The 17,057-nt window shown below is 42.4% G+C and overlaps 1 protein-coding gene across 4 annotated transcripts in view; it reads left to right on the top strand.

The window, feature by feature from the left end:
* Positions 1–17,057, top strand: part of anks1ab (ankyrin repeat and sterile alpha motif domain containing 1Ab) — a 60,639-nt gene that overhangs the window by 28,617 nt on the left and 14,965 nt on the right. For all 4 annotated transcript variants that reach the window (XM_084062871.1, XM_084062868.1, XM_084062870.1 and 1 more), the window contains exons 4-7: positions 2,917–3,015; positions 9,396–9,542; positions 14,889–14,996; positions 16,466–16,636. In XM_084062871.1, coding sequence (XP_083918997.1) covers positions 2,917–3,015; positions 9,396–9,542; positions 14,889–14,996; positions 16,466–16,636 — 525 coding nt within the window. The remainder of the gene's footprint in view (positions 1–2,916; positions 3,016–9,395; positions 9,543–14,888; positions 14,997–16,465; positions 16,637–17,057) is intronic.

Raw genomic sequence — 17,057 nt, 5'->3', positions numbered from 1 at the left:
CACGGGTCATTAAGCATTCTGATGTTCACTCTCATGCCTTGACTAATGTTCTCCTGGACTTGAAGCATTGAGGAGATAAATCGTTAGCTTCGTAAGACAAATTACCCAAAGCTATTTACCGGGGCGTGGAGGTTACAAACAAGGGAAAAGGTCAGAGGAGTCAGGGAGAAGGCTATGAATGTTTCTTATGCCCTTTCACAATCTGACCCGTCAGTGAAGACATGCTTATGGCAATCGGTCCACCAGCATACAGCGTTAATGAAATGGACGGACAGATGGATGGATGAGCTATGGGGAAGTATTCATGGAATACAGTACTAGTAAATGTAGACCAGACAAGATAGCAGAATATGAGTTGCGATTATCACAATAGATTCTGTGGCTGATTGTTCAGTGTTATAATTGAGTGAGTATAGGTGACGAAACCAGATTGAAATACACTATTGTCAACCGCACGCACGCACGCACGCACGCACGCATGCACACACGCACACACACACACACACACAGCTTGACAGCCATGCCTTGGCCAACCCCTCACCTCTTACACGGAAAGTGGGTTCAAAGACTCTGCTCCAGTTCACAACACTTCAGTTCAGAAAGTTTCTTAAAGTACGCCCCCAGAGAAAGCAAGAGTGCAGGCACTAACGTTCACTCTGCAGCGCTCGATCTGCATGTTGATTGCTCTGGAGTGCAACTTTTGAGAGATCATACATTATATACAACGGTGTGCCCATTATTAGCATAATTTTTACAAGATGATTATCATTTTGTGATCCTTTCATGCAACCAGAAATGGGACTCCCATAGCTATTAGGTAAGAAGGAGAGAGAGAGCCTTTTTCACAAATGCAATAACCCAGTCAACGCTGCTGAGTACCAAAACCTGAATGCGCTGATCATTGTCACTGCAATAACACCGGCAATTCCGGGCAAGCTGATAACACTTTCTGTACTAATATAAAGGGTCCAAATATGGACACGCCTGACATCACAGCGCTGAGGGCACGCAATTCGGCGTTGTTTGATTGATCAGTGAGAGAGGGACAGAAGGAGAGAGGAATAGGGAGAGAGCGAGGGAGAGTGAGTGAGTTGATAAACTTCTATTATATAAAGTCATGTGGTGTGAGTTCAGATATATGGACTGTACAGTACATGCCCGGACGTCATCACAAATCTAGGCAACGGTTGACGTCAGTGTGAATCGTAAACGGTGTCTGAGAGAGAGACAAAGAGAGAGAGAGAGAGGGGGAGAGGGGGAGACCGGAGAGGGAGACAGGGAGAGAGGGAGAGAGAGAGAGGCAGAGACAGACAGGCAGACAGAGACAAAGAGAGAGAGAGAGACAGAGACAGAGACAGAGACAGAGAGAGAGACCGGGAGAGTGAGATTGAGAGGGAAAGGGAGGGAGAGAGAGCCTATTTTACCCACACAATAGCTCTGCACATACATACATACATACATACATACATACTTTTCCAAACAACTCCTCGTAGTGTGCGCAGCTGTAATTCCTGACCGCATCAGTGCATACGGCAAGCATGTGCATTAAAATGAGGGACTCACAGTTACTACATCTGCCAGTCATACCGAATCAAAATCAAAAACTAGCACAGCTCGTAAGCCGTGTGAGAACTGAACTGTACATTCCCATCACATGGTCTAAAAGGCAGTATGAATAATAAGTCCATCGACTCTCCCAGGGCACCAGCCGACTCTGAACTCTCGTTAATAAAAGTAGTGAATCTATTTTTGGCTCCATCTCTTACATCAGAGATCAGACCTAGCTTCCTATTTTGATCTTTATTCCAGCGATCAGCATGTAATCTCACAGTCCCCAACTGCACCACGCTAAATAAAAGGCCTCCAAACACACAGCTGCATTGTGCTCCGAAACCCACCAACAGGAGCAGATTGATTAAAGACTACAGCATGCTTTAACATTCTTGGCCAGGGAGAATCAATCTGCAGCAGTACCACAGGGAGAAAACGCTTAGCTCCACATTTTCAAGGCCTCCCTTGTATCTTTATTCCTCCCTATAAACTTGAACAAGATGACAAAGCAAGCAGAGCTCTGAATACGAACAGCAATTTGAGGCAAATGAATAAATAAATAAATATGTTACAATTGATTTCAGTCATCATTTTAGGGGAAACATTACGGCCTATATTTAGGCTTTTGCTATAAACTGCAGTGCTGAAATGTGTGGGTTGTGTATTAACTCATGGATCATTTAATTTACGTATCTCAATGTAACAGAGCAGTTCAAGGCCACTGTAGATGTGGCTGCAGTCTTGACTGTGCCTTTTATTTATTTTATTTCCTTGGAGTTGCATGAGGACAGATTGATTACTTTTGGCAAGAACAATTTATTTGACTCCAATGTCCTTCCACCACTCAACACCTGCTTGTGTATGAGTAAACTGTTTGTTTGTGTATGCGTGCAGCGTGCATACACAAGTGTGTGTCTGTGCGTGCGTGCCTGGCAACCAGCAGCAATCTAGTCAATTGCAATAATATGCACAGTGTGTGGGCCATACTATTTCAATTGATGTACATAGTTTTCCTTTACCACACGTCAATATTTCTGGGTTGGGTACATGCAGATGTGTGCTGATGGGTGTGTGTGTGTGTGTGTGTGTGTGTGTGTGTGTGTGTGTGTGTGTGTGTGTGTGTGTGTGTGTGTGTGTGTGTGTGTGTGTGTGTGTGTGTGTGTGTGTGTGTGTGTGTGTGTGTGTGTGTGTGTGTGTGTGATTTAGTTTTGCACTATTATTCACAGTACAAATTGTTTCTGATATGTTCTTGTTTGATTACTGTATGTCTATCTATTGTCTCCGTGCGTGTGTTTGTGTGTCTATGCATATCTATGTGTGTGTTTCTGTCCCTGTGTGTCTGTGTCTGTGTGTTCTCACAAATAGGGAAGTAACGTGATGGAGGACCAGGATCTCAGAGACATGGGGATCACTGACCCGGGACACAGGAAGAAGATCCTCCATGCAGCACGCAGCTTGCCTAAGGTATGAGAAAAGTGAGAGAAGTCACAAAGCGGTTATCACGTGTCTCTTGAATATGAGGAGACATTAGGCTACAGGAGGAATGAAAGATTCTGACCGCAGCAGCACGGTCACTGTGTGGTCCACCTCTTGTTTCCATGTGATGTTCTGGTGGTGGGCAGAGAGCTTTTGTTTCCCCCACATCTCATTATATATCATATATCATATATCATACCAACAGCACCTGACCACACTACATGTCGTCATACACACCTCATACTAAACGGCCGCAATGGAAACAAGCTTTAAGCTTTTTTTGCGTTATCCTGTTGATTATGGTGGGTCAGATGTTTGTTACAGATGTACGTATGTGACATATGATTTTATTTCATGATCAATAAAGACATCAATCAATCAATAACATTTTTATGTTTTATGTATGCTCCCATACATCGTCAGATTTGTTTGCGCCTCCTCCAATTGCCGATTCCGTCATTTAAATAGCAATGGGCACGGAGTCAGGCGCATTTAGAAATGTCTTCAAAACAAACTTTTCCACCTCCAGGAGAGTGTCTCTGGAGTCATGTGATGGGGCAGCGGGGTTTCAATTTATAAACTTTTTAGATATTGAAGCTTATTTACTGCACTTCTGGAGCACTTCAAGACTATGAAAATCCAATTGAAGAACAGCAAAACATCAACATACTAGATACGGTATTAAGCATGACATCCCAATGTATGTATTTCACAAATCGTTTGTAGTAGGCTACTGTTGCGTAGGACCCAAGCAATGCTATTGATGATAGCTAGTAGTCGGCGCTAGTCGCTGTACCCAGCTACATAGTTAGCTCCAATTTCAGTTCTAAAGGACTCAAGTTTAGAAGTGTGTGCCATGCCAAAACCATAGACTCTATAAATGAGTGAAAGTACCTTTTACTTTACCTGCCTGCCTGTTTGATGCTGAATAGCTGTCAGTTTCAAGTGGAAGAGTACTGGGGCCGTGCCACACAGCTGGCAGGCAGATACTCAAAAGAGACATTTTCAACCCCTGAAAGTTCTATACCTCCGAATTTCATTTTATATAAACCCGATCACACAAATGTCACAGCATGTATAAACCAATTCCAAGACAGCCACTCTACCTACTGGGCCACTATTATAGCCTTTTCCCCCTTTGTCCTTTGAACACTAACAGGTATTTTATGCACCACACAGACACAATGATGGAGGGAAGGGGCATGGCTCCCACTGGTAAAGATTATTTACGCTCCACTGCGTATATCTCTTTCTAGTTGCAACTAATTCATGGAAAACAAGTAATCACATCTCAGTGGACACACCTTTGAATAATCTTGATAAACAAATCAGGAGTCTGTAGGCTATGGACGGGCATTGCAGATATCAAGGAGCAGGTGCATTCAAGAAAGAAACCCAACTATTTGTATTGCTGGCTAAACCTCTTTTATACAGTCAATGGGCTAAAATGATACGTTCTGAATGATCCTATCCAGTGTTGTAGTGCTATTTTTAGAAGTGGGGGAGCGCACCTCAGGGCAAATACTGACTGATCCCCCACCCGCAACCACCTACTGAGAACGCTGTTCGCGATGCTGAAAGCTATAAAGCACGAGTCACTTATCAGTGTATGGTTGGTATGTAGCTTACCCTAATTTGAAACACAAGGTTTGTTCTTAACATTTTTAAATATGCTTAATCATATAAAATTATTGGGCAGTTATATTCAAAAATATGAATTACTTTGTGGAAAGTATAAGATGCTTAAAGAGACTGATTTGCCTTTTCTGAGAAGTGCTTTTCATTGTTTGGACAAGGTTACAAATATAAACATGCAGTCAGTGAACTGGTAAACTGATGCCATAGAAACTGTAATAATGTCTGTCTTATAAAAACTACCAAAGTGGCTCTGGGTTCTCTGACACGGCGGCCTGCCTGTGGCAGTTTTTGTGCTCTCTGCGCCGTGATGTGCTCGCAAGTTTTGACAAAAGGCTGTGGATTCCAGGGCCTGAGTGAAGGTCCTTGTTGTTTGATAAACATCAGAGCTGACAAGCGTGATGAATACAGTTGCAAACAGACTGAAGTTATGATTAGGTTCGTCAGCCTAAAGCCATTGCGCCAAGTTGCATGGAATGACGTCTAGGTGGAACCTTTCTCCTGACCACTGAGTAGTCCCTAAAAGCTGTAGATGCACACAGAAGGCTGAACGTCTTACGTAAAGAATTCTGCTGCTCCTATCCCCAGAAGCTTAGTGTATAATGTAAGTAACATGGCTTGGGTGAGGCAAGCCATGCGGTAAGTACTGGGAGCGCTCCACCTCAGCAATCCATCTCCCAGGGGTCTAGCACATTGAAATGGAGATAAACTCCTGTGGTCTCGGCTGACACCAACAATATGCTTTGACATAATTTGTCTTAGACGTTTAGTCATTTCTGGCAACAGACAGTAGACAAAGTGTGTGCTTTCTCTCCATTAATGAATTGCCATGTGGTTTGCGTTTGTTTTAGCTTTATAGGTATGTGTAATCAATGACACAGATGAGGCCTACAGTAGACCTATTTTCTGACCGTGATGCCAGCGGGAAACAGCTATGACAGACTATACAGACGTCATGTACCTTTCTTCAAAATTGCATCGAGTGTTAAACCAGTCACACATGATGTTCCATGAGACGTCGGTTGGACTATGTAGTTATACGTTTTTACTATGGGAGATGAGGAGGGAACAACTGGCAACATTGTTTATAAGGACCTGGCACTTCTTTCTAGTGTCATTAATTAGGTTGGTTAAAAACTGCAGTTGTTTAATGGCATTGTCTAACAGAGAAACGGACCCAAATGTGCCCTCTACTGCAGCGATTTCAGCCTCAAGTGTTTCTGTGCGAGTCCTCTTTATGTGAACAGAGTGTTTCAAAATTGTTCCAGACTGCTGCAACTGTGTGACATGACCTTACCACCTAGCATACATGTGTACACGCACCAGAAGAGACCTTCTGGTGCAGCTGATGCTATCTTTGATTATGTGAGGATCGGCTGTAGGCTATAGGCTGTATAATTTATCCATTATTTCACTGAATCGGACACAGCTATGATTAAGACAGTGCCATATAGCCTAATAATACTGGGGTAGCGCTCTGATAATCTCTTGACTTGACACTTGACTTCCTACTGTACGCAACATCGCACTTGCGCCATCACTTGCTTTTGAAGGTGATCATCCAAACCATGCCTACAGGCCTACATGTTTGATTGTTTTTGGTCTAAAAAGAGGGAGTGCTCAGAGTTGTGGACTCATCCATAATTATAGATCTTTGATGAGGCTGCATATACCTTTTTGCGCATTTCTCCTGCAACAGGGTCAATAATTTGAGCAGCACTGTATCTTGAATGAAGACCATGTCCAAAGTCCACACGATTTATGCTGTTGCATTTCAACAAGAAAGAAATGACAGTCATCATTTATACCAGCTTGCGGCAAGCTAAACCACTAGGTTTGTAATAAAAACTGCAGTATCTATATATACAATTTGAATCCTGCGCCATGTCGGTTGTCAGTATGTTTGTCAGTATGTTGTATGTACGTTGCATCACTCCGAATATGGACACAACGCCAGTGTGACGTAATCTCACGACAGCATGACATCACGCATGACATCACATCCTACCTATAAATTCTAGGATGCCGTCAGATCGCACCAGTTCGACGGCTTCCATAGTGGGTTTTGGTCATTGGAGAGGTGATGCACGTCACCTCTTTCTGAAGTGGGTACTTTCAAAGCCTGCCGTGGATTTAGGAGAGCACAAAACTCTCTCTCACACTGTGAGGTGCCTGTAAGGTGGCACTGCAAAGTGAACGACGCGGCCCGAACTTCTAGTTAAGTAACATATGCAACTCCTTTGAACACTGTTTCAACTTTAAAATCTGTAGTTCATTTCTTTTTGGGTATTTTTTTGCGTAAAGCTACACCCCCTTTTCCTAAAGCCACGCCTCTTTTGTTGTTTCCATTGAGGTCCATATCGACTACATTTTCATCATATTTAGTTTTCCTACTTCAGCACATATTGTACAGCCTATTTTGCCATTTGTTGACTCTCCAGGTCCAAACATCTAGCCAGCACATCCAAACATTGATGTGCTGGCTAGATGAGGCGGGTGGTTGTGGAATCAGTGTTGGATTCTGTTCACCATCTGTTGAGGTCGTACAGGGAGAGGGAAGGATTGGGTGGTACTTGAGGAGTGTGCCGGTGCTCTGTACATGATGGAAGTGGCACCGCCATCTGAAGGGCATAATAAAACCACTCCATTTGATTACCTTCCTTTACTGTCTAAAATACCCTCTGCATGCAGCAGCATCACTGACCTTATAGTAGGCCAAGAACAGTGGCGAGGATTCTGAAACTGGGTGACTTCAGTTCACAAAATACATACAGTAGCTAGCAAATATACTTTTGCGTGCACATACACAATACACAAAGAAAATAAAACAGCTTTTGTATTGCCTTTAAGACTAGGCTAATCCACACAAAATACAAGATACAATAAGATGGGCCACATTAGGTCAGCCTGCCCTAGAATCCGAACTCAAACACAGCAAAACACAGCATGAACCTTTGTAGTCAGTAACATAAGTTAGGCCTCATCAGATTCTAGTTGTATTCATTAATTGTAACAGCTGCGTTCACACCGGCATCTGCACACGATACAAAGATACAAAGCGACTCAGCTTATCTGTCGCCCAGTCGCTGTTTATGAAGGTTAGTGGAAATAGTTAAGCAACACGCTGCAGTTGAAGCCAGCTCAGCTTGCATTGTAGCTAGCTTTATAGATTTTGTAGCAGCTACAAACATTGTGCGTCGCTTTGAATCTTCCTGTCGCTGCGGCTTCCATTGAAAATGAATACACTACACACACACACATAGGCTATATGAAAACATTGTGTGTGAGAAGTGAGTGAGCCTGGCTCTTCCTCCACTGGGTCCTATCCCGACCGAGTCCCATTTTATGAAAACCTAATTTGCTGTCATCACTTTTGTTACACAAATAAAATACCTTCCACAGCAAATAGAGCATAACGTTAGCTCTGGCAGGAGCAGGACACAATAGTCGAGCTTGCTCCTGAGCATCAGCTGAGTCCTGTTAACCCCCCCCTCTCCCAAACTCAGCTGATGCTCGGCTCTCAGCCAGCCTGTCATTAGCCATTCACATTATGAATCACTCATTATAACTGCTTCATCTAGCCTATTTCTGCCACAGCGTACACACGCTTACCCGCAAGCTCTTAGTAAACCCTCCTCCATCCCAGCTCCTCCTTTTTATGTCCGTCTGATTCTTATCAATGCCATTGTCTGATGCCATTGTTGCTGCTTGCGGCTTTCATGCCCATGATGATGACATTCCATGTGTGTGTGTATGGAGGCGCAGAGAGATCCCACAACAGAGCCGTGCTGCCAAACATAATGAATGCTTGAATATTGCAATTACATTTCTTATTCAAACGGTCCTGCCAGAACTACTTATTTTCCAAGACATTTGAACTGCTTAATCATTTTCCGTGACGTTTGCGCGAGAGGACAACTGCATTCAGAAATGCCACGATGCGTAGGAACCCTGCAACCTCTGCCCTGGACGTAAAAAAAAACATAGGCAGAATGTGCGTTTAGCATTTCTCTCACATGAGGCTATTGAATGTACCATCACACACGTGGAGTATAATTAGAAATGGCCTAGCTAAGGCTTGAGAACTCAGCCATGCCTGTAGCTAATGTAAATATAATCACTGACTGTGAGTTGGTTTATGAATGCTCGGTAGCTGCTGACAGCAACATAAGCGGCTGCCTTCAGTGGGACAGCCTCAGAAGGAATAGTGCACTAATTAACAGCACACAAGTTTGAATAATCACTTCATCTCTGTTTACAAAACATCTGGAACACCTCCCTGGTGTTCCTCATGAGGTGCACAGTATTTGACAAATCCATTGCTGCCATCTGAATATAATATGATCATTGGCCAGATGCAGTGGGCCGTAAGCACTTGAACCGTAGCATCCCTTTTCCTGGGTGAACATTTGGATCTACAAGCTACGAGATTGTGGATCAGCTATTTGAAGCTGTGATAGGCCACAAAAAAGAAAGCAATTGACCGAAATTTGACCGATATCAATGAATCATTACCGATGTATCGAAATTGGTCGCTTTTCTTTTTTGTCTGTCTGTAAAGGATACAAATAATTAGGTAAAAAAAAAGAAAGATGCTGATTATTTAAAAAAAAGTCAAATATCGGTGTCGATTAATCGGTTGACCACTAGTGTACGGTTGAAGTTGTGACACATCGTTCCTCTCATCATCTTACACATCTTGTATGTTCTCCCCTCTCTCTCTCTCTTGCTAGGTGAAAGCTTTGGGTTGTGACGGCAGCACCTCTCTTGCCTCCTGGCTAGATGGCTTGGGTCTTCATGAGTACCTGCCCAACTTCCTCTCCAGTGGATACCGCACGCTGGAATGTGTCAAAAACCTGTGGGAGCTGGAGATTGTTAACGTAAGGCTTGCTGATTCACTATTACCTGACTGTCAGTCAATTTCATTGTGACACTGTTAAAGGCCAGATTTGTGTGCGCTTAGTTGACCTTAGCTCTGCTACAGGGCAATTTACAGTGAATGAGCAGGCAGGGATTCAGTAGTCTCGCTCAAGGACACTTAAGGATATGTGGCGTGGTCGTTAGCGAACACATTAGCTGTCTTACACCTTCCAGCTATGTGATGGTCCACTCACCAAGTGGTCTCTTGAGACAGATCATTTTCAAATGCTTCCGCCTGAAGCCAGATTCATACTTCATGGCGCAATGGTGTTGCACGCCGAGAATAGCCGGCCCGCAAGCTCACAACGTGTCGTGGACGCGAAACGTTGTCTGCTGGTACAGTAGGTCTGCTATTCTCGCCTGTTCTCTGCATAAATTAGGCTTAACAGTCTCTACTTCGGAAGTGCTGCAAATGCGCAGAAAATAGAGTGGCTGTCTCCCCCCCACCACACTTCCGTTTCGCCCTTGCAGTCACATAAAGTCCTACTGTAAATCAAATTAGTTGAATCCTGTCTCGCTTGCGACCTAGCAGAATTGGAAATACAAAAATATATTTTAAAATATATTTTAAAATATATTTTTGTGAACTGAAATGACGGATGACAGATGATAGCTTCCTGTGTATAACGTTTGCAAGGCGGAATTGCAGACTCTCTGTAGCATTGAGAGATTGTGGAAGAGTTGACTGGCTTGAGAGACTCACCCAGAGGCCAGACCGATGTTGAGGTTTTCCAGATTGTAATGCTGAAATAATAGCCTTTCCCACTTTACCTTTATAGCCTCACATGTTCCAATGTTGGGTGAAATAATAGAAGGACAGGACTGCCTAATAACAGCATTAGCAACAGCAACATCAGTTGCTATTGCTAATTGCTTCAGACCAAAATTGATGATTACTGACAGGTGATATGTAAATTACTAAGTAAGCTGTTGACTACTAATAGGAGATGTGCAATTTTCTCATTACTTGCAGCTAATAGCAGGCAATTAGAAAGCAATTTGTGGGTACATATTAAGCCAGTTGAAAAGATGTGGGCACTGGTGTGAGAACATATGTGCGTGTGCTTGGCTGTGTGTGAGGAGGGATTACTACTTTAGACAGTCTTGATATTTTCCAGTGAATGATTGTCCAGCGAGTGTTCAATTAGTCACACCACATTTGACCATTTATTCCACTTTCTTGGCAGAATGGTCTCTTTAGATTATATTTTCCAGCTGTAGGAGTGTAGCAACTACGCAGGGAGCATAACTAAACTTAATATGGACAAATGGACCATCTGAGGTGCAACTAACTTGCTAACGTTTCCACCATTTCTTTAAATACCATCTCGATTTAGCACTTGCTTTGGCAAGCAGGTCGCTATAAATACTGTGAGGAGTGAGGAAATGTTAAGGAATAAGATACAATAAAATAAATGTATCTATCAGTGGTTCTGAAACAGTGTGTCAAGGCATTTTGTGACAACCACACATTATTATTGCAATATACCGTATACAAAATTAAGAATTGTTTTTTGTTTTCTTACTATATCAGTAGGCTACTTTCACACACTCAGTACTTTCATTTCACAATACAGAGGCAAATTATATACCTTAAATAGGCCTACACATTTTTATTTGCAGTATTTTCAACCTGGTGCCCCTATATTTTGGTTAAAAACATCAATTCATGTATTTTTTTAATCACAAATTTTCAAAAATAGGGAAAGTATAACAACATAGCTGTGTCCCAATTCAGGGGCTGCTTACTTCGAATGCTGCAGTCTTGGAAGGATGCAGTCCCTGAGTTTGCACTTCTGGTATACCCTTGGCTCGAGGTCTATGTTTTTTTAAATGGGTTAGATGCCTGAAATAACGTCTGTGGATTACACAAGCTTGGGATTTTCACATTTTGTTCAAAGACATAAAATACATCAGTGAATGTCCCACTCGTTAATTTTGAAGCTTTTACATCTCTTAAAAAAGACATGTGGTGAAATGAAGTCGCTAAATGAGGCCACAGAGGTAGTCGGGGACATTAAGTCATCATGCTGTGGTGTTGGTGACGTTGCGTTTTGTGACCGTGGTTTAGTGCGTTTATAGTCTAACGTTAGGTTAGGTTTTTACTTCTCCGAAATAATAAACAGGGGTGTTCATTTGTGAAGATTATCTTGCTGGACAAGTATCATAAACTTTTATTTGCCACTGAGTTTATGTTTGGCAGTAATACAAAATTCTATGCAAAACGTCCTCTTTCTGCCTGCAAAACTACGTCATCCCTGGATCTCTCTATAGTGCTCTATAAATAAAACGAGTGCCAACCTGTAAAGTCTGATTTATACTTCGTTGCGTGTGGGTGTCATGCGCCAAAAATAGCCCATCTACAAGCTCACAATGTGTTGCATCATGACGCACTGTGAGCTTGTAGATCTGCTATTTATACGACAGAGTATAAATTAAGCATTGATGCTTGCGTAAGCCCATGCAGAGGTTGATGTGTGTGCACTGCTAACATCTTTTTCTCAGCAGAGAGGGCGGAAGCCAATAGTCTGCAGTAACAGCAGCAGCAAGAAAACAGAAAGCAAATGTTGTATCTTAAAACTTTATATACTTCGTCAGATTAAAGGTAACCAAAACGTTCAGTACAGCAACCTAGCCTGACCCTTTTTTTCCCACGAAATGCTCGGTACAAGTGGACCGGCTTGGTGAGAACAGTCAGCACCAGAGAGGCGGAACACTCTGCCCCCTCGGTGAGAACAGACTACAGCCCCTTATATAAAGTTGGTGAGAACAGACTACAGCCCCTTATATTAAGTTAGGGACTAGTTTGGCAAAAACAGTTAAAACCTGAGAGAATCGCCGTGCCGAACGTTGCGAAGTCCGCTTCAGCCATCTCAGCGAAGTTCGAGTTCTGGTGGCCAGAAATACCTGGTGGGTCCGACCGTTCCAAGGTCGCCGGATTTGACTGAGCTGACAGTTCCGAGGTCGCCGGATTTGACCGGGTCTGACTACAGTATGTTGTTGTAGTACCGTTCTTGTACTCATATTACAGTGTCACACAAAAGTAGCAAAAACATCCAGTCTACAAGCTCACGACGCCAGGGACGTGCACAGATAGACTCTAGGTGGTGCTAGAGCACCTGCCCTTTGCCCTCTTGACCAGAAGTGCCCTTTTGAAAAAAGGGCACAGCAGGGGTCTTCAACAGGGGGTCCGGGACCCCTAGGGGGTCCTCAGAGTTACTACAGGGGGGCCGCCAAATCTTTATGTGATATGATTTTTCTTTTTACCATAACCACTCGAAACCTAGCATCCCTTTTCTGAGGAGAACTTTAGCCAAAAATAGCAGATCTACAAGCCCACAACGCCTCGCGCTGCGAGGCGTTGTGGGCTTGTAGATCGGCTATTTTTGGCAAAGAGGTATTGGTGTGGAGGGAAAAAAGAGCAGACCAAGTAAACAAAAATATACATAATTTACTTGAGCACCTGCCCCTGAAAATGTCTGTGCACGCCACTGCACGACGCATCGTATCGCGATGCGTTCTGAGCTTGTAGATCGGGTATTTTTGCAATTCTTTGAACAATTTGTGTGACTGTGGGTTTTATAATTATCGAATCGATGAAAAGTATTAACACAAGCTTGTGTTTTAACACAAGCTTGTGACTAAATAATAACTACTGGATTCATTGGAACACAGGTTTACCATTTTGTGTTAAGGAAGAGTTTTGGACATACAAGGTTTCCCCCTGAGGGCGTCGATATGAGCAATATGTGAGAAATGGTGGGCAGCTCACTGTGATGTAGTGTAGTAGCAGTGTTGGTATTAATGGGTTATTACAGCGGGCTGCACACTCATTCAAAAAACTGCCTTTGAGCATCCAGAACTCTTTACTGTCCCAACACACAATAGCACGGAGCATCAAAATGATCTATGAGGTGATTTTCTTTCTCAAATCATCCCGGGGTTCTTTATTGTTATTTAAGTCTTCTCTCATTTCACACACCGTAGGCTTAGTGTCCTCTCTCTCTGGAATCCATGAGAATAATGATGTATATTAAAAATTAACCAGTGGCCTTACTTGGCCTCTTTTTCCCCCGCTTTCCTTTACCTGAATGAATAACTGAAGCCTTCAAAGTAAGAGTAATATGTTTTGTAAAAACCAATGCAATTCCAAACGTACAGTGACGTACAGTGACCATTTGGAGTGTGACTGCTATATGATAGGCAGTCACTACAGATGTGTAGTTTCAAGACAATGGGATTTTGAAAATCATTTTTGCATCGAAAACTAGGGCTGCAGCTATCGATCATTTTCGTTGCGGTTATTCTATCGATTACTTTTTTGATTAATTGAATAATCAAGAAGCACGTTTTTTTATCATTTGTTATATTTTGTATAAACCAACAAATACAAAAATTATGATTTTTAAAATAATTGACTAATTGACTAGCTCTATTTAAAACTCACCGTACAACAGTGTCGCACGAAACTAGTGAAAATAGCCTATCTACAAGCTCACATCGCAACGCGATGCCTTGTGAGCTTGCCAATCTGCTATTTTCGCAGAATAAGCTAAATTGAAAACGTCCCCACGAAAATTGATTATTTATTATTAAAATAGTTTATTTCTTATTTCTTATGATCGATTAAATCGATTAGTTTGATTAACTGTTGCACCCCTATCTGAAACCAAAGTTGGTCCTACATTCTGCACATCCACCTAGATTCAAGAGTCTGAAGTCTGAACTTAGCAGTTTGTGGAAGATATACTGTACTGTTATAGATGTAGATAGATAGATGTATGTAATATTGAGCTGCTAGGGAGGCACTGGGTGTTTAAATGAAAACTCCCCAAATAGTAAATTAAAAACAGCCCCCCCCCCCCAAAAAAAAAAGCAAGTACAGAAATACAATGAAACAGGTCGTTGACATACTATGCACTATTACTTTGCATATTACCGACAAATCACAGCCGTATTTGCATAGTGCCTGTTATCTTGTCTATAAATCACCCAGTCCTTTACTGTTATCTCAGCACTATATCACAAAGCGCTACGGTGAATTATAGCATCCCGAGGAGACAGGGCTGTGCTCTAAGCTTGCTGTGAAACAGACTGATGCTGAATTATTCAGGAGAGTCATTTCTGTTTGCTCATGGAGGCGTGCCAGCAAAGGGGTTGTGTGCCACAGACTGTGTGTCAGGTGTATTTTGGATCATGTATTTGTATTAGTCCGGTCTCTATAAATTACACTGCATGAAAAATGGATGTGGCTGCGTGCTGGATAGTTCAGCTAACGTTCCTGCCCCGGTGTGCCTGTGCCCCAGGTTATCAAGATCAGTGCTCTGGGACACAGGAGGAGAATCATTGCCTCACTAGCGGAAAGGCCCTACGAAGAGGCACCGACCAAGTCCAACCGTCTCTCCAATATGATGGTAAGAGGTGGTAGCTGTGGTGAGTTATATACAGTGGTGGGTGACAGTTACGAAGTACATTTACTTGAGTACATTTTTTGAGTGTCTGTACTTTACTTGAGTATTTGTATTTTTGTATACTTATGACAATCACTCCACTACATTTCAAAGACAAATATTGTACTTCTGATTGATTGATTGACTGAATACTTTATTAGACAGAAATGTAAACAGCACGAGGTACAGTCAGACATTTGAGCTAAAAGGATAGCACAAAAAAGTCCAGGGGGCTTGTTTCCATTGTGGTCCTATGTTTGACTACACTACATTTCCAGGAAGCAGGGAAAAAGCACATTATGAATTAACCACTTTAGCCGTATTTGAAATACAGTGAAATTAGGCCAGCTATTATAAGCTCACAACGCGTCACAATGCAACGCGTTGTCAACTTGTAGATTCGCTACTTTTGCCAAATGTTAGTCCCAGAATAGAAAAAGGCATCTGAATCTCAGCCATAGCATATTGTGAAGACTGAACCAAACCAACACACAAGGAACGGTATTGCAAAAGCCTCAAAAGGGCATTTATTTAGTATAATGGCACAGAGTGGGAATGGGGGAAAGCATCCATAGCAAATAAATAATATTCAAACATAAATTCCATAACCAAAACTAATCCAGAACCAAATAGGAACCAAATATGTTTCAAGGCACGGCATAGTTCACTTAGTTTGTGTAGTCAAAAAGAGCCTTTAAAGATACAGTACATTTGAAAATGATACAGTACATTTGAAAATGCAGTGGTCATACTGGTGAGGATGGAGATGGAGGTATAATATACTGTGATGCTTTACAGTATATTTATTTATCCACAGCTGGAAATAATCCTCTGGTAGTGTTGGTGCCATGTTCTATCCACAAACCTACAGGAAGACATTCTTTTTAGCTTAACATTATAATAGCATTGTGTGTTTATGTTTGTATCAGTAATCACTTTGTGACGGCAGGGACAGTTTTAAACAGTGGCTATCACAGTCTGGAATTAATCTCTACTCTCAATAGTCAAGCAGATTTATCCTGGACAAAAGAGAACAGAGAATCTCCACTGAGGATGTCCTTTTGTTAAGGATTAATCCTGGATGTTGACCGGGGAATAACCAGTATATTGTGTGTGTGTGTGTGTGTGTGTGTGTGTGTGTGTGTGTGTGTGTGTGTGTGTGTGTGTGTGTGTGTGCGTGTGCGTGCACGTGTGTATGTGTTTGTGTGTGCACACACACACGTGTGTGCATGCATGTGTGTGCATATCCCTATTCATATATTTGCGTATAACACTGAATAACCCAAAAAACAGACATGTTGGTTAAAACATTTGAGGATAAAAGACAATAAAATCCAGGACTCATTCATTGTGTGGTGTGTGTTTGGTGTTCGTGTTTGTGTGTGTGTGTGTGTGTATGTGTGTGTGGGTGCGTGGGTGTGTGTGTCTGACAGTTCCACGACCTCCTGTCCCAGACCACGTCGCCTCTCAGCCAGATGGACCCGTACACCAGTAGGTCCATGGACATGCTGCTTCCTCCCAGCGAGTCTGGTCGCAGGAGGAGAGGACTGGACCCAGACGCTACTGCATCTCTGCGCTCCTACAGCGAGAGACCACGCTCAGTAGTCAGTCTCCCCCTTAAACCCTCTATAATTAGTAAACTGGGCATGAGTTGCCACTGTACTTGGTGTGCTCTTTTTTTCCCCTCTGCACCAAACGTCTTCGCCAAAAATAGCCGATCTATAAGCTCACACGCTGTGAGCTTGTGAGCTTGCAGATCTGCTATTTTGGGGCGAATGTTCCCCCCAGAATAAAGTACACTCTTAAGTTACTTGCACATGAATAAATTAAGACTAAGAATTGTATTGTGTAAATTTAAGATAAGTAAGTCCTAGTTTAGTCAGAACAGAAACTGCAAAAAAAATGCTCATACAGCTGTGGATGTTCACATACCCTGTAGTCTCTACAGATAATATATGTAGTACAGTACAAACATACTGTATATATCATACAGTGTTTGCTTGGCTAGCAGGCTGAAAGTAGAAG

This window comes from Gymnoscopelus microlampas, assembly GCF_963454915.1.
Source record: "Gymnoscopelus microlampas genome assembly, chromosome: 7".
Lineage (NCBI taxonomy): Eukaryota > Metazoa > Chordata > Actinopteri > Myctophiformes > Myctophidae > Gymnoscopelus > Gymnoscopelus microlampas.
This window is presented reverse-complemented; position numbering and strand designations above follow the sequence as displayed.